This window comes from Schistocerca gregaria, chromosome 1 (genome assembly GCF_023897955.1).
Source record: "Schistocerca gregaria isolate iqSchGreg1 chromosome 1, iqSchGreg1.2, whole genome shotgun sequence".
Taxonomy (NCBI): Eukaryota; Metazoa; Arthropoda; class Insecta; order Orthoptera; family Acrididae; genus Schistocerca; species Schistocerca gregaria.
In genome coordinates, this window is record NC_064920.1 from 188,021,636 (window position 1) to 188,038,968 (window position 17,333).

The 17,333-nt window shown below is 42.5% G+C and overlaps 1 protein-coding gene across 1 annotated transcript in view; it reads right to left on the minus strand.

The window, feature by feature from the left end:
- The window catches only part of LOC126336828 (ionotropic receptor 75a-like), a 120,282-nt gene that overhangs the window by 77,246 nt on the left and 25,703 nt on the right, over positions 1–17,333 (minus strand). The window contains exons 3-4 of the mRNA XM_050000929.1: positions 9,139–9,423; positions 4,215–4,339 (exon numbers count right to left, since the gene is read on the minus strand). Coding sequence (XP_049856886.1) covers positions 4,215–4,339; positions 9,139–9,423 — 410 coding nt within the window. The remainder of the gene's footprint in view (positions 1–4,214; positions 4,340–9,138; positions 9,424–17,333) is intronic.

The following is a 17,333-nucleotide window of genomic DNA, read 5'->3' on the forward strand; positions in this document are numbered from 1 at the left end:
CATTTCCAGGAGTGTATTTTCAAATGTTAATGCATATAGTGAAGGTGAGAAAAGATTTAATATATATTATTTATTACGAGTAAAACACAACCAGAAGCATAATTGGTAAGTGATTGTCTTATGTTAACCGCTATCATAGTGAAATGTGGCAGCGGCAGTTTTAAATTGATTTTCTACACAGACTTAAATGTTGTTGGCTGGAATTTCGATAATAATTGTTTGTTAGTGGCCGAGGGCCCACTCTGAGGTAATAAATTCCAGTTAGACTGTGGATACATTGAACTTCTGTGAATACGAACAGCCTCTTACGTATAAATTCTTATCTGCTGATGTATGAAGCCTGGTAATTTCGTAACAAATTTTATGAAACATTTTGACAAGAAAATACATTAGTGTTGTGTAAGTGTGGTACTGTGTGACAAAACTGTTCAGTTTGCTTAAAGAAAAGTGTTGCCACCTCGAATAACAGTATCGTTAATTTTGATAGACGAGCTGCAACAGGCACAGAGTCTTTTACACAACAGCACTGAAATTATTAAAAATCATTAATCTTGTTTAGTTCAGATTACTTATCATACATTTGGATTTTTTGTTGGTTATAAATGATCACTTACTTGTCAGACAACATTATTACACTTTCCCAGGTGGAGATTTCTTTAACTAAATAAAGTTCATTAGCCGGGAAAAGCAGTGATTAAATAAAACCTCACGTTACATTAATAATAAGTAACTAATTTTATTGTAATCTTGCTGACTTGTCCAGCACAAAACATGCACAGTTACACCACACGTCACAGAATGCATAGCGTTGCGTGGATGTGGTGACTTAAAAATCTTTGTATGCGATACAGTTACGGGTCATCGTTATTGTGCCACTGTACCTATAACACAACTGTTTGATGTACTACGACGATGTTGTCTCTCCCCACTCCAAGAAGTTAACGATACATATTTCACTTACTGATAGATAGAGGAAACAAATAAGTGGCTGTTAGCTCATCACAAACAGTGTGATTTATTGCAGTGATTAAGACAATCAGTTTAAGAAATATTCTGCATGCTGCCGTACTCCATAGATCGCTTCACACTGAAACTCGGCAGCGCATAAACGTGACGTAAATAATTGTATCAAAAGCAAATTAGTAATTTCATCCTAAAAGTGCCGGCTAGCACGTCTTTCGAGTTTCACTCGATTCGACCGCGGATTTCATACTCCCACCACTCACTGCATTAGGCTGCCACGCTAAGCCCTCGCGCCCACCAACAACAATCACACATTATTAAAAGCATTGTCATCGCGCAGCAATTATTTTCGAATTCTGCCGTAGCTAAACCTGAAAAAGCTGCAACATACACACTGCGATGAAGCAGATCGATAAATTTACGATCGAATGTTGCACATAATGACAAATATCTTTACGTTTGGCGATACATAGGCCTACCCCTTTCCAGGAGTGCATTCGACCCTGACTTCATTTTTATGTGATTTTATAGACTTTCCCGGCGTAATAGCTGCTGATATTCTTCACGAGTTTGCAGCCGGATAGTGTCGTCGTCCAGACACAATATTTAGGCGGATCAGCTGGCCGTCATCTTCAGGTGAGATAATGCTCGTGTACTGCCTCGCCGGAACTGAATTCCAGCCACAACGACGGAAACCTTTATACACTACGGAAAGATCACCTCGCGTCCACGAGATGATGGGGCAACGCCTCCTGGCGGTAAGTAGACTCGCAGCGCGCCGATGGGGGAAAACGGCACAAACGATAAATCGTAGCAGCACTAGTTGAAAGAATCCAATGATCGGAAAGAAGACCGTTGTTGTTTAACGTCGGACATGATCGGAATCCATGTCTTAATTAGAGCAAAACCTTTATCCCTGTTAATAATATTACTTGATAATCTAATTTCAATGGATTCTTTAAGAACACATTCCCAATAGCGAGAAGCAGAAGAGATCAATTGTGTCTTGTCTTACATCATCCTGTGTCCTTCGTTAAGGCAGTGTTTCACCATTGCCGACTTCTCAAGCTGGAACAACCGAGTGCGCCGATGATGTTCCACACATTGGTCCTGAATAGTTTGACCAATATACTTCTTTCCACAGTGACACGGAATTTCATAAACCCCGTGCTTCCTCAAGCCCAAATTATCTTTAACTGAGCCAAGAAGTGCTCTAGTGTTCGCCACTGGCTTAAAAACACTTTTAATATCATATTTTCTTAAACTTCTTGAAATTTTGGATGATATACTTCCCGCAAAACAATCTTCAAATGATCAAGTTCGTCTTTCAAATGTTCCTCGTCAGAAATGGCATAAGCTCTGTTCAACAGAGTCCGCAAAACTCCACTACGTTGGTGTGGTGGATGACAGCTGGTCGCATGAGGATAGCGGTCACTATGAGTAGGTTCCCGATACACACTGTGTCCGAGAGTCCCATCGTCCTTTCTTTGAACTAAAACATCAAGAAATGGAAGTTTACCATCACTTTCTGTTTCCACAGTAAACTGAATACTCGGATGTAGACAATTAAAATGATCTGAAAAGCTATTCAAAGCATCAATTCCATGCGGCCAAACCATAAAAATGTCATCAACGTATCTCAAAAAACACTTTGGTTTAAGAAACGAAGTTTTGAGTGCCATGTCCTCAAAGTCTTCCGTAAAAAGGTTGGCGACTATGGGGGAGAGTGGACTCCCCATAGGCACTCCGTCAGTTTTCTCAAAATATACATCATTAAAAAGAAAATACGTTGAAGTCAACATATGATGACATAGCTTGGTGGTTTCTTCATCTAATTTCTCACCTATTAGTTACAGGGACTCTTCAAGACGAACCCTAGTAAAGAGAGAGAAAACATCAAAGCTGACGAGCAAGACAGAAGGACCACAGTACAACAATTTTAATCATCGAATAAAGTCGGACGAATTTCATATGTGATGTTCACATTTTCCCACATGAAATTCGGTGTCACAGTGGAAAGAAGTATATTGGTCAAACTATTCGAACTATTCAGGACCAATGTGTGGAACTTCATCGGCACACTAGGTTTTTCCAGCCTGGGAAGTCGGCAGTGGCGGAAAACTCTCTTAACGAAGGACACAGGACGGTGTATGACAAGACACAATTGATATCTCCTGCTTTTCGCTACTGGGAATGTGTTTCTAAAGAATCCATTGAAATTAAATTATCAAGTAATGTTATTAACAGGGATAAAGGTTTTCCTCTAAGTAAGATATGGAAACTGATTTTGTCCGACATTAAACGACAACGGCCTTCTTTTCGATCATTGGATTACTAGTGCTGCTACGATTTATCGTTTCTGCCGTGTCTATTTGCCGCCAGGAGGCGCTACTCATCATCTCGAACACGCACGGTGCTCTGTCCGTGGTGTATAAAGGTTTCCGTCGTTGTGGCTGAAATTCAGTTCCGGCGAGGCAGTGCACTAGCATTAACTCACCTGAAGATGACGGCCAGCTGATCCGCCGAAATATTGTGTCTGGACGACGACACGATCCGGCTGCAAACCCGTGAAGAATATATTCATTTTTATGGATGGTAACGCGAGACTGCATCGAACATCGTAGGTGCAGAGGCTCTTGGAACGAGAGGATATTCAGTAAATGGACTGGCTTGCTTGTTCCGCTGACTTAACTCCCATCAAGCAGGTTTGGGATGCGTTCGGGAGACGTATTCCAGCACGACCACATGCACCAAAGTCGACCATCTAGCAGCTGTCAACAGAATGGAACACCCTACCACAAGAACCCCTAATCAGCCTTGTGACCAACATAGGAGCACGTTGCCGTCTTCAGATATCACGAGCTCTATTAGGAAACGTTTCCCACATTTCATTATGTCCAGTGGAACATCATAAATCGTGATGACAGCAGTGTGATTATTTTCTTCAAATAAAAGTGTAATTTCTGTTCGTCTCATTGCGTATTTCTTTCAATTACCTTCTGTACTATACTGTAGCGTTTTTTGTATGTATGGTCCAAGTTTCATTGAACTGCGTTACTTGGTAGCGAGATATCATGTGAAAATTGATGTCGTCCTTAAGTATTTCACTGCAGTGTATCTGCTCCTCCTCAGTAAATGTTTCTTGGTTTTACTCTTAGTCCATATTCTGGGGACAGAGCACAAAACACACCTAATATGTGGTATGCCCTGCATAAACAGGCCGTGGATGCGCGTGTGGAAATAATGCTTACGAGAAATTGAGCATGTCTGACAGCCGAGAGCAGACCTCCCAGCCGAAGCGCGCAACCTTGTCCAGGTGCTTGTCCTCCACCTTCCTCAGTCTCCTCCCCAGGTTGTCCAAGGGCGAGTAGATCACCTGCAACAGCACACAACATATAGCCAGAGTACACTTCGTGCGCTGTTGTAAGTACGAGTATTTGGTTGCAGTACAAATTTTTGCTAAGACAAAGTTAATAAATGTCACTCTAATTGCTTAAGTAGATTGAATAGAATTAGCCACAAAATGACAATTTGTAGAGCGATCATATCATGTACATAATTTTTTATTTAATTGTCCTGATTTTCAAACTTTTTTGAGCACAGTTACCAGTTTCGACTATACAATAGCCATTTTCAGAATCTACACTTGAAGAAAAAGGAAAATCATTGTCTACTACAATAAGAGCTTAGAAACAAAGGACAGGAATCTATACAACTATATTGTGGCTAATTGTTGTTTAATGTCGTTACCGAAAAGCTCGAAAAGTTCTTGACCAATTTACTTCAAATTTTTACATGATCCTCTAATAAACGTTCGGACGAATACAGGCTGTATATTTTCTAAATATATGTAAGATATAAGTATATGTATACAATGTAAAGAGGAAACGCTGTTAGCAAAAATCTCGAAATGTTCTTCACTGACTTTCTTCAGAATTTTACAAAATACTTCAATTTTTCAGCCTCCCTCTGGCAAGTAGCTTGATCCTTGTGGTAGAAGTTTAAGGACATCCCATTGTTTTCAGCAGGTTCAAAACAATTGGGCTTGTATAGACAGTACTCGGAGTTGAGGGATGCGGTGGGTTGGCATTGTAGGAGTCTTGCCTTCGTCGCAAAGCCCTAGAGCTCATTGGGTTTATGCACTGCCGGAAGAAAATTGGAGCGGAGGCATGCTGTAGTATGGCACTGTAGGAGTCTTTTGTCTTCGTCATAAAGTCTCAGAGCTCATTGGATTCACTCAATTCCGGAAAAAAAGTTGTATACCCTTTTAGAGGTTTCTAATTCAATCAAGATTTATTATTGCAACAGTGAATGTGGAGTACATGAAATGATTACATTTACAGATCAATAACACAAACGGTTCTTAGGTACCAGATATCGACCCATGCTCAAACGCCCATATTAGTACGTAATGTAGTCTCCACTGGGGACAATGAAGGTGCTGACTCTGACATCTAGTGGACTGTACAGATGGCGAATACCGTCCTGGGATACGTTATGCCATACCTGCTTGATCTGTTCACGTAGTTCTCTAAGAGTTGTTGGCTGACGAGTCACACAAGTCAATTCTCGTCCCATCATATCCCACAAATGATCGATTGCAGCCAAATACGGAGATCACGCTGGCCAGGGAAGTATCTGCACGTCTTGCAGAGCACGTTGAGTTTCACGGAAAGTGTGTGGACTAGCATTATCCTGTTCGTATAAAACATCGCGTACCTGTTGCAAGAACGGCAAAAGACCAGGTCTGACGACATTTTGTACTGGTTGTTGTCCCCTCTAGAAACAGCAAAGGTGAACGATAGTTGTAGCTTATCGCATTCCAGGTAGGAGGGGCGGGGAGGGGGGGGGGGCAATGTGTCTTAGACGAATGCACTCTACGAGAAAGTGGTCACCAGGTCTACGCCGTACGCGCGAACGGCCATTATTTACCTTCATTGCTGAAGACCACTGCGCGCCATTCCATTTTCCAAATGATCGTCTGACGGCGCCAATCGAGCCATGAAAATCGGTGCTGTGGCATGTGGAAAACGGGATAGAGGTGTGCGTGCTAACAACCAGTTCGCAACAGTTCGTGTTGACACGTCTGGGTTCACAAACTCTCTTATCTGTGATATGGTAACTGTACGATCAGTCACTGCTGCCCTCACAATACGACGGACCTGGGGATCGTCTACAGTGTTTGGAGGTCCACAAGCTCATCTAGTGGTGTGAGAACGTTCACGTGACCACTGACACTATCATCGCTGCACAACGGACGCAGCACGTCCAATTTGTGCGACAATTCCCCGAAAGGACAATTCTGCCACTCGGAAGGCCAATTCGACTCCTTTCAAACTCGCTCAGTTGGCTGTAGGCACCACAAGTGAGTCTCCCTCGTATGGTTGCGTGATTGCTTCACAAGCTTGCACCACATTATACCTTGTGGCTGTGAGCATCATCTATTAAGAGTAGACACAGGTGGTGCTCTGTTACCTGTGTCACTACTCTGTCTGTTGGCGGACTAAGCTGAAACTATTATCAGTACATCTACTATCCCCCACATAGTATATATCGTCATCGGATCAAAATCGACATCGTCTTTCCAGATGTATTAATTTTTTTCCAGCAGTGTATGATGTACTTAAGAGGATTATCAGACCATGCCAACGGCGATGACGTATGAATGTAACTTGGAAGGGTATTCCTCTGCAAGGTGACTGCTATACGTCGTTGTTATCAAACATTAGTTTGTTAGTTACTTGGTTGCGTGTTCCATTGATCAATCGCAAGGTACGGTAGCCGTTATGATGTGGAACGTGTCAAGTGCACAAGAAATGCACATATGAAAGAAGATTTTTTTATATTATAATACAGAGTTAAAGATTAATATTTCTATTATTTACGCCATTCCCTTAAAAGGTACAAAATGCATATACTATATTTATAAATTTATTTATTCCTATTCAAGAATTCATCTGTGGTACAGAAGCAGTTGCCAAGAAGATATGATTTCAATTTATTTTTGAAGCTATTATTGCTGTCTGTCAGACATTTCATTTCATCTGGTAATTTGTCGAAAGCTTTTATAGCAGCATATTTTACCTCTTTCTGTGCCAAAGATAGGTTGCGTAAAGGATCGTGTAAGTTTTTTTTCTGATATTATAATCATGAATGTCACTGTTGTTTTTAAACTGGTCAATGTTGTTGAGACCAAATTTCATTAGTGAGTAAATGTACTGTGAGGCAGTTCTAAGAATTCCCAATCTTTTAAAAAGATGCCTACAAGATGTGCGGATATGAGCCCGAAACATTATTCTAACCACTTTCTTTGGAGCAGTGAATACTTTTTGTCTAAATGTTGAGTTACCCCAAAATATTATTCAGTATGAGATCAGAGAGTGAAAGTATGCAAAGTATGTTAGCTTAATAATTTCTATAACCTCAAAATTGGCTATTATTCTCATTGCAAAAGTTTCTTAACCTAGTCGCTTTAGAAGATCCAAAATATGAATTTTCCAATTAAGATTCTCATCTATGACTCAAGTGGCTCTGAGCACTATGGGACTTAACTTCTGAGGTCATCAGTCACCTAGAACTTAGAACTACTTATACCTAACTAACCTAAGGACATCACACACATCCGAGCCCGAGGCAAGATTCGAACCTGCGACCGTAGCGGTCGCGCGGTTCCAGACTGTAGCGCCTAGATATGCTCGGCCGCTATTCTCATCTATATGTACGCCCAAAAACTTAGTATGCTCTACTCTGTCTACTGACTACTGTTGATGTGTTATATTTATTGAAGAAACTGTACTTTTTGCAGAAGAAAATTGGATGTACTGTGTTTTTTCAATGTTTTGAGCATGCTGCAGGCTGGGGAGTCCATAGTTGGAATGATATGTGACCCCTGATACGTCTAGATACGACTTGACAGGTGAGACGTACATAAGCACCCTGTCTGATTATCTGAATCCATTCATGTGCGTTGTGCATTCCGACGGACTTTGGCAATTCCAGCAGAACAATGCGACACCCCACAAGTCCTGATTTGCTACAGAGAGGCTCCAGGAACACTCTTCTGAGTTTAAAGACTTCTACTGGACACCAAACTCCCCAGACATGAACATTATTTAGCATTATTTTCAGCCATAATGGCTATGTTAGTGGGCCGTGACTGTGTTTGATAATTATTTATTTCAAGTTTCTGCTACCAATCACTTTTTATTTTATTTTATGCTTAACCTAACATAATGCAACGCGTCTCGAGCATGCTCTGTTCATTTTCAAGCGTTAATACATACATACATACATAGAGAAATGTTATTTAAAAATAAACAGTCTTAAACTAGATTAGTCTAGAACACTAGATATACACTGCCTCTCTCCTCCTCCCCCCCCAAATGCCACATCAGCAGCTACATTAAAAAATTAAAAAACAATGGACAAAGTGTTGTAGACTAATCTAGTTTAAGACTTTTTATTTTTAAGTAACATTTCTCTATCTATGTATGTATGCATCAACGCTTGAAAATGAACAGAACATGTTGGAAACGCGTTGCATTATGTTAGATTAAGCATAAAATAAAATAAATAGTGTCTGGTAGCAGAAACTTGAAATAAATAGTTATTTAGCACATCCGGGATGCCTTGCATCGTGCTGTTCGGAAGAGATAACCACCGCCTCGAACTCTTACACATTTATGGACAGCCCTGCACGATTCATTATGTCAGTTCCCTTCAACACTACTTCAGACATTAGTCGAGTCCATGCCACGTCTGTTGCGGCACTTCTGCGCGCTCGCGGGGACCTACACGATATTGGGCAGGTGTACCAGTTTGATTGGCCGTTCAGTGTATTATTCACCATCATTGTGGTATACATGTAGAGTAGCCTTTGTCATTTGTGAAAATACGTCCTTAAAGTTGTGGAGGCGAAGAGCACTCGTTTGTAAGATAGACAGTGAAAGGATTTGGTCGACAGACAAATATAAGGACCACTTGTGAAGATGTAGGCGGTAGGTGTTACTTAAGAAACGGAAAAACTGAATTTATCTATGACACCCAATTTATCTGACCCATTGCGTCATTCAAAAGGCTGATACAAACCACTGTCTGAATATAATGCACGAAAATTGCGTGTTATTGCAAGACTTCTTGACATTTACGTGACAGGTGTACGGTACTGTCGCTTACCCTGGCTGCGAGACGCAGTATTCGTCCGTTCAGCTGGCGCGGCGGCCACTGCACGTGGGTGCCGTGGTAAGCCAGCCCTGCGCCCTGCGACCAGCGCCCCACGGCGATCCTGAACAGCGAGTCTTCGGGTTGGTCGAGGATCAGCTTCTCCAGGACGACTGCGCCCTCGCGAGGAGAGGCCCACGTGACGTCACTGTCCAGCCGCAGCGGCAGGTCCGCCGGCGGCGGCCCACCGCTCCACACAAGCCAGTGCGTCGACGTGTTCAGCAGGCCCAGCTCTGCGCACTGACAACAACGGCCATGAGGCGCCGTATTAGAGAACTTCTCAGGCTCATTACATCAAACTGATATGGAGAGCTGGTACAGGACAAAGGGCGTTCACTACCTACCACCTATCAAAGATTTCCAGATATCCGAAGAAGTTTGATAACGGCAACATGTAAACACAAATAGGGACAGTCCACGTTTTATAAAGGTACATATATATTTCTATCTGTAGAAAATTGTGAGAATTACGTAGAATACAGAATCAAAAGGTTTGTATTGCCGAACGTTATATACCGTCCAGTCACAGCGACGTAACCATCTGTAAAAAGCGCCAGCGACTACCCTTTGCAGCGCAGAGTTGGAGGAAGAGAATCAGTGAGGTTTCGGAAGGTACCGACAGGAATGTGGAGCCAAGCTGACTCCAGTGCCTTGGACAGCTGCAATAGGTTCCTCGGTCGCGGATCCATGGTGCGAACAGCCCGATGGAGGTGGTCGATTATATTGTAAGCCGGGAAGTTTCGTGCTCAGGGGAGTACGGTAAACTCATACTGGTGCCCTTCGAACCACGCACGTATACTGTGAGCTGAGTGACACGTTGCACGGATCTGCTGGTAGAGGCCATCATGCCAAGCAGGAAACAAATTGCACGTGGTGGTGGACACTACATCCAGGAATAGATGCACACTTTTGTTAATTCATCGTGCCTTCCAGAATCGCGAGATTATCGAGAGAATGCTAAGAAAATATTTCTATGACCCTAACGCTCCCTCCCCTGGTCTGGAACCCTTCCGAAAATGTTGTAGAACCGTAAACGCCAACGGCAGGTGTTCGATGGACCATGATTCATCTGAAAAGGTCGCCTGCCGCCACTCATTGAACGTTCGGTTGCGGTACTACCGATCCTATTGACCACTGAGGTTTCTCTTGCATGGTCCATTCTTCCACCCTCTAAGAATTTGATGTCTCTTTCTTGTCCTAATTGGGGGAGCTCCGGTGGACCTGCAGGAAGACACCGGCACCTCTACCATACAATTGACTGAATTACATGCTAGAAAGTGGGGGCACCCCTTCAACATTTTGACACCTGTCTCAACGGTTTTAGGAATGTTCTCATCTCCATCTCTGGCGCATTTTTGGCCCAGTTCAGTATGGTTCCACAATACTCACAGTTCTTATTCTGGCGCTTCTAATCTCCTTGGTTTGGACCTCTTTAATGCCTTGGGGTTAGAAATTCACAGTCTAATCCCACAGTTTGTGCCAAGGGCAGTGATTCTTAAACATCTGAGCTTTTTGGCAAATATTCGTTGGTCTTTTCGTAACCTTCTTCTTGGTTCACTAATTTCAAAGCTCGTATTACTGTCGTGCCCATAGTGTTAATGAAGTCCTGTAAGGCTTGCACCGTCCCACTGGCCTTGAACACCAGGCTTCTCCAGGAACTACAGTGACTTCAAGCTGCGGGAATTCTCACACTGATCGCCAGCAGTAGATAGGGTATATTCATTGCGATTGTGGAAAAGCCGAACAGTATTCTCAGGATCTATGGCGATTTAGTGCTATAGCTAACTCTCATGCAGTGTTAGACTCATACACCATTCCCAAAGTGGAAGACATTCTGACTTAAGTGTTTACCAAGATTTATATCTGGGACACACAGTGTCTGCCATTGGACACTGCTTCTGAGGGAGTGTTTATGATCAATACTCCTTTTTGAAGCTGTTCAGCGTTTCAAGTGTGCCTGCCACTTTTCAATCTTGAAGCGTTACTCTACGATGGCTAATTACTTAGACGATGTCCTGGTGGCCAGCAAGTCTAGCAAGGACCTTACGCGCAACTTGGACGCTTTTTTTTCATTTTTGATCGGGTACAGTTGTGATGTAACAAGGACACATGTGACCTCTTCGTTCGACAGCTAGAGTACTTAGGAAATGTTTTTAGCGCTTCTAGAATTTGCCCTACCGCACAGTACATTGATGCCATTTAAAAAGCTGCCCGAAGACAGATATCAGTTGAAATCAGTACTTGGACAACTCAGTGATTAGTGGTGATCCATCACACATGGTGCAGTGCTGGATGAACCTTTGCATCATCTCCTCTGCGAGACCATCCCATGGACCTGGTCGTCACAGTACGACAGGGCATTTTGAGCACTATGGCGCACTCTCCTGCAGCCCACCTACATGATTGCCTGTGATCGTACCAAGACTCTAGTCTTGCATCTGATACAGCGGATTAAGGTGTGGGGAGATTCTCTCCCATGGAATGGATAGCATGAAATGACCACTCACTTTTGTTTCTAAGACTTTGCTGCCACACAGTGCAACTACAGTCAGATTTAGAAAGAGGCCCTGGCTATCATCTTTAGAATTAAAAAGTTTTATGGTCTCTACTGCTCAAATCGACCATTTCCCTCCCACCAAGACGGCGTGCCACTTGCAAAGCCGAGCTCTCTTGCTCACTGGCTGTACATATGAGATTCAGTTCAGCTCCAGAAAACTTCTTTTCAGGTTGCCAATAAGAAAAGATCCAGCCTTCATGGTGACCCAAAGATCTGCTTTCACAAGGATACATTGGCAGAGACGCAGTGGCCTGGCTTCTCCTGCACATGGACCTCAACTGGCGTCACCCAGCCAGTGACCCTGCCTTCTCTGATGTCTTACAATAAATCAATTGGGGCTGGTTTCCAATCTTAAGACCGACCTCCAAACGTTTTGGAATGTCAACAGTAAATTTTTACAATACAAGGGGTCATCTCCATCCATAGAGACAATGGCCAGACATGCATGGTTGTCCTGCATGCCCTCCATGACTGAGTCCTAGAGCTTCTCCATGAGGGTCCCTGGGGAGCGTTTCTCACTAAGCATAGCAATGGACGGGATGGACGCTACAATAGCTGAGATGGTCGCTACCTGCTCCACTATCATAGCCACCAAGCTGCTATGGCCCAAAGATATTTCCCATCGTTCACTACATCCTTTGCATGGTCCAACATTTCTCCCCATTTTGCCAGACCCTTTCTTTGTGCCTCTTGGCTCATAACCACTGATTCTAGCATAGGCTTTTTGTCTGTGACTCGGATACCATCAACCTCCTCAATCCAGCCCATCAAAGTGCTCACTCACATTTTTGCTGTGGAAGGCATTCCTGAAACCATTGTCAATGACAATGGACCACAATTTACCTCCATCGAATTTTCCTCATTTCTGTGTCATGAACAGTATCTCTCTTATTCATGTGGCACCATTTCATCTGGCAACCAATGCCTTGCCGAGTGGTTCGTCCACACTTACAAGTCCCAAATGGTAAAGCTGTACCATCACCATCCACTGCCTGACAAGCTCACTCTCTTTGTGGCATCCTATCATGCCACCCTGCAGGACAGTCTTCCCCTGTGGTGCAGTTGCATGGTCGATAATGTAGAAAATCGCGTCCGTTCTCAACCGTTTCTCCTTCCAGCACACCTATATTGTACCTCCTCATCTATGTCATGCTGGAGGTAACCCTACAGGACAGCACCTAGTGTCACGAACACATTAATCAGATTTAATTGCAGTGGGGTTTAATGCCCCCACACAAAAGTCTCACTCAGTTTTCTGTTCCAGACCCCCAGGCCAGCGAGGCATATCCTCCAAAGGGTGACATGGGACATTAGGCGTCAAAAGCACAACACCCCAATGAAATCTATCCTCCTTGATCAGGTGGACAACAGCAAACTCGTCAAAGATGCAGACACCTGTCTGCATGTCTTCTTCATCACTTTAAGGGGTGAAGGTGGAGGAATGGCATGTCATGGTGGTAATCAGTCACTGGTGCCAGCCTACAACAAACACACCTCTGTCATGAGGCCTGCAGCAAGCACAGCCCCTGCGACTCAACGATGGCACAGTCCAGTGAACCAATAAATTTGCAGCCTGACACAAAGAGGACCTTCATATAGACTAGACATGAAGAACAACAGGTGGCGCATACAACCACAATGGGGTCGCTCCTACTGCAGACCTTTCGCTGCATCCACTGTATCACGTGTGGTCAATCGATTGCAAGTAGACTTCCACCATGCGAGTATTTAGGACCATGTAGGTACCAATCCAGGCTGTTGTGTTGCAGATGGCCAACTGATTCATGTGCCATGGACCCATTACCGCTTCCGACAGCACGCTGCCTTCGTCTCCAGGGGACAGCGCTAAGTTTGGCGATATACTAGCGGGAATTGTTGGTATCATTCGTTATTCATTCGTCTTGGGAGACTGTAAGGTGTCTGAAATTATACCAGTCTTCCCGGAACCTTAAATTCCATTCTGCTCAGACGTATGCTTCCTAGTGGGAACATGGACTAAAAGTTTTCCAAGTGAGAAGACTGTAACATATCACACAGAATATTTTGGGTATTCCAGTAAAAGACGGGTTGTGTTATCAAGTATTTAGTGAACTTTTCGTTTAATCTAAGATTTTCTTCGCGATTATTGACATTTTTGCACCTGTCTGTGGTGAGCTTCAGTACTGGACGAAGGAGACCATTTGTTTTCAATTGAGGAAAATAATTTTGTTAATAATTCTTATGTTGTCTTGTGGGAATGTTCTGGGTCCCAAAAAGCTTCAAACAAAGTTAATAAAAGTGTTTGAGTTTGTGTTACCAGTCGTTTATCACTACAACATTAAGAAAGAAGACACCTCCAGTTTCACTGGTATCCTCACGAATCTTAGAAAGGTAATATGCAAGCTGCATCTTATCCGTCTGAGTGTTAAGATCTTGAAAACGTTAATCATATATACATAAAGTATCTACTTAATTAATTAGAAAATAAATTATAGGTTGCTGGTTCACTCTGTGATCTGTCAAAGACATATGGAAACTTAAATTACAATTTCCTTTAAAGGAAATTTGAATATTATGGCGTCTATGGAAGTTCTGCAAAATGATCTGTCAAACCAATTGAACGTTACACAAACGGCGTATTAAGGAATCTGTCATCAGGTAACTTGGGTCCCTTACTTTTTCTTGTGTATGTTAATGACCTTTCTTCAGTAACACTACCAGATGCTAAGTTTGTTCATTTGTAAATGACAAGAAAAAACGAATTAATTTTAGTCTTGTCAAAAACTGTTGCTTTTTCATTTTTAGCTAATTATTTTGTCATTAAACTTTGAAAAGAAATTGAATGAGGTTTCCATACAACGCATGTCTAAAATACGATAACCGGCGGATGGAACAGGTTGACAGCGTTGAATTATTAGAATGAAAGCTACGCAATAAGCATGCTGCTGACCTTCTGAGATTTCTTGTTTGCGATGCAGATGTCAGACGTAGATGAGATTAAAATAATACCCCTGGTACACTTTGACTCCATTCATTTCCTGTCATTCGGGATCACATTTTGGGGTGACGTATAGAGTCAAGCAAATATTTTCTGAGTTCAAAAGAGTGTATTTCGAATTCAAGAATGACCTATACCGGCCTGTACTATGAACTGGGAACGCTAACAACCTACACCAGACGTTGCTCGATTGCCTGCTGCTGTGGCTGGACTGTGCTGTGCGGAACGTCCGGGGTGCTGAACTCAACACTTTGGTTAATCTCCTTAGTAAGTTCTTCGCTTTGGTTCAAGTGGTATCCACCAAATCATCGGTTATAGTTTCTTTATACATCTACGTAGAACGCATTTTAAAATTATTTTGTCATGTTGTTGTTGTCTTCAGTCCTGAGACTGGTTTGATGCAGCTCTCCATGCTACTCTATCCTGTGCAAGCTTCTTCATCTCCCAGTACATACTGCAACCTACATCCTTCTGAATCTGCTTAGTGTACTCATCTCTCGGTCTCCCTCTACGATTTTTACCCTCCACGCTGCCCTCCAATGCTAAATTTGTGATCCCTTGATGCCTCAAAACATGTCCTACCAACCGATCCCTTCTTCTAGTCAAGTTGTGCCACAAACTTCTCTTCTCCCCAATTCTATTCAATACCTCCTCATTAGTTACGTGATCTATCCACCTTATCTTCAGTATTCTTCTGTAGCACCACATTTCGAAAGCTTCTATTCTCTTCTTGTCCAAACTAGTTATCGTCCATGTTTCACTTCCATACATGGCTACGCTCCAAAGAAATACTTTCAGAAACGACTTCCTGATACATAAATCTATATTCGATGTTAACAAATTTCCCTTCTTCAGAAACGCTTTCCTTGCCATTGCCAGTCTACATTTTATATCCACTCTACTTCGACCATCATCAGTTATTTTACTTCCTAAATAGCAAAACTCCTTTACTACTTTAAGTGTCTCATTTCCTAATCTAATTCCCTCAGCATCACCCGATTTAATTTGACTACATTCCATTATCCTCGTTTTGCTTTTGTTGATGTTCATCTTATACCTTCCTTTCAAGACACTGTTCATTCCGTTCAACTGCTCTTCCAAGTCCTTTGCCGTCTCTGACACAATTACAATGACATCGGCGAACCTCAAAGTTTTTACTTCTTCTCCATGAATTTTAAGACCTACTCCAAATTTTTCTTTTGTTTCCTTTACTGCTTGCTCAATATACAGATTGAATAACATCGGGGACAGGCTGCAACCCTGTCTCACTCCTTTCCAAACCACTGCTTCCCTTTCATGCCCCTCGACTCTTATGACTGCCATCTGGTTTCTGTACAAATTGTAAATAGCCTTTCGCTCCCTGTATTTTACCCCTGCCACCTTTAGAATTTGAAAAAGAGTATTCCAGTCAACATTGTCAAAAGCTTTCTCTAAGTCTACAAATGCTAGAAACGTAGGTTTGCCTTTTCTTAATCTTTCTTCTAAGATAAGTCGTAAGGTCAGTATTGCCTCACGTGTTCCAACATTTCTTCGGAATCCAAACTGATCCTCCCCGAGGTCGGCATCTACTAGTTTTTCCATTCGTCTGTAAGGATTCGCGTTAGTATTTTGCAGCTGTGACTTATTAAACTGATAGTTCGGTAATTTTCACATCTGTCAACACCAGCTTTCTTTGGGATTAGAATTATTATATTCTTCTTGAAGTCTGAGGGAATTTCGCCTGTCTCATACATCTTGCTCACCAGCTGGTAGAGTTTTGTCATGACTGGCTCTCCCAAGGCCGTCAGTAGTTCTAATGGAATGTTGTGTACTCCGGGGGCCTTGTTTCGACTCAGGTCTTTCAGTGCTCTATCAAACTCTTCACGCAGTATTGTATCTCCCATTTCGTCTTTATCTACATCCTCTTCCATTTCCATAATATTGTCCTCAAGTACATCGCCCTTGTATTAACCTTCTATATACTCCTTCCACCTTTCTGCCTTCCCTTCTTTCCTTAGAACTGGGTTGCCATCTGAGCTCTTGATATTCATACACGTGGTTCTCTTCTCTCCAAAGGTCTCTTTAATTTTCCTGTAGGCAGTATCTATCTTACCCCTAGTGAGATAAGCCTCTACATCCTTACATTTGTCGTCTAGCCATCCCTGCTTAGCCATTTTGCACTTCCTGTCGATCTCATTTTTGAGACGTTTGTATTCCTTTTTCCCTGCTTCATTTCCTGCAGTTTTATATTTTCTCCTTTCATCAATTAAATTCAATATTTCTTCTGTTACCCAAGGATTTCTAGCAGCCCTCGTCTTTTTACCTACTTTATCCTCTGCTGCCTTCACTACTTCATCCCTCAGAGCTACCCATTCTTCTTCTACTGTATTTCTTTCCCCTATTCCTGTCAATTGTTCCCTTACGCTCTCCCTGAAACTCTGTACAACTTCTGGTTCTTTTAGTTTATCCAGGTCCCATCTCCTTAATTTCCCACATTTTTGCAGTTTCTCCAGTTTTAATCTACAGGTAATAACCAATAGATTGTGGTCAGAGTCCACATCTGCCCCTGGAAATGTCTTACAATTTAAAACCTGGTTCCTAAATCTCTGTCTTACCATTATATAATCTATCTGATAC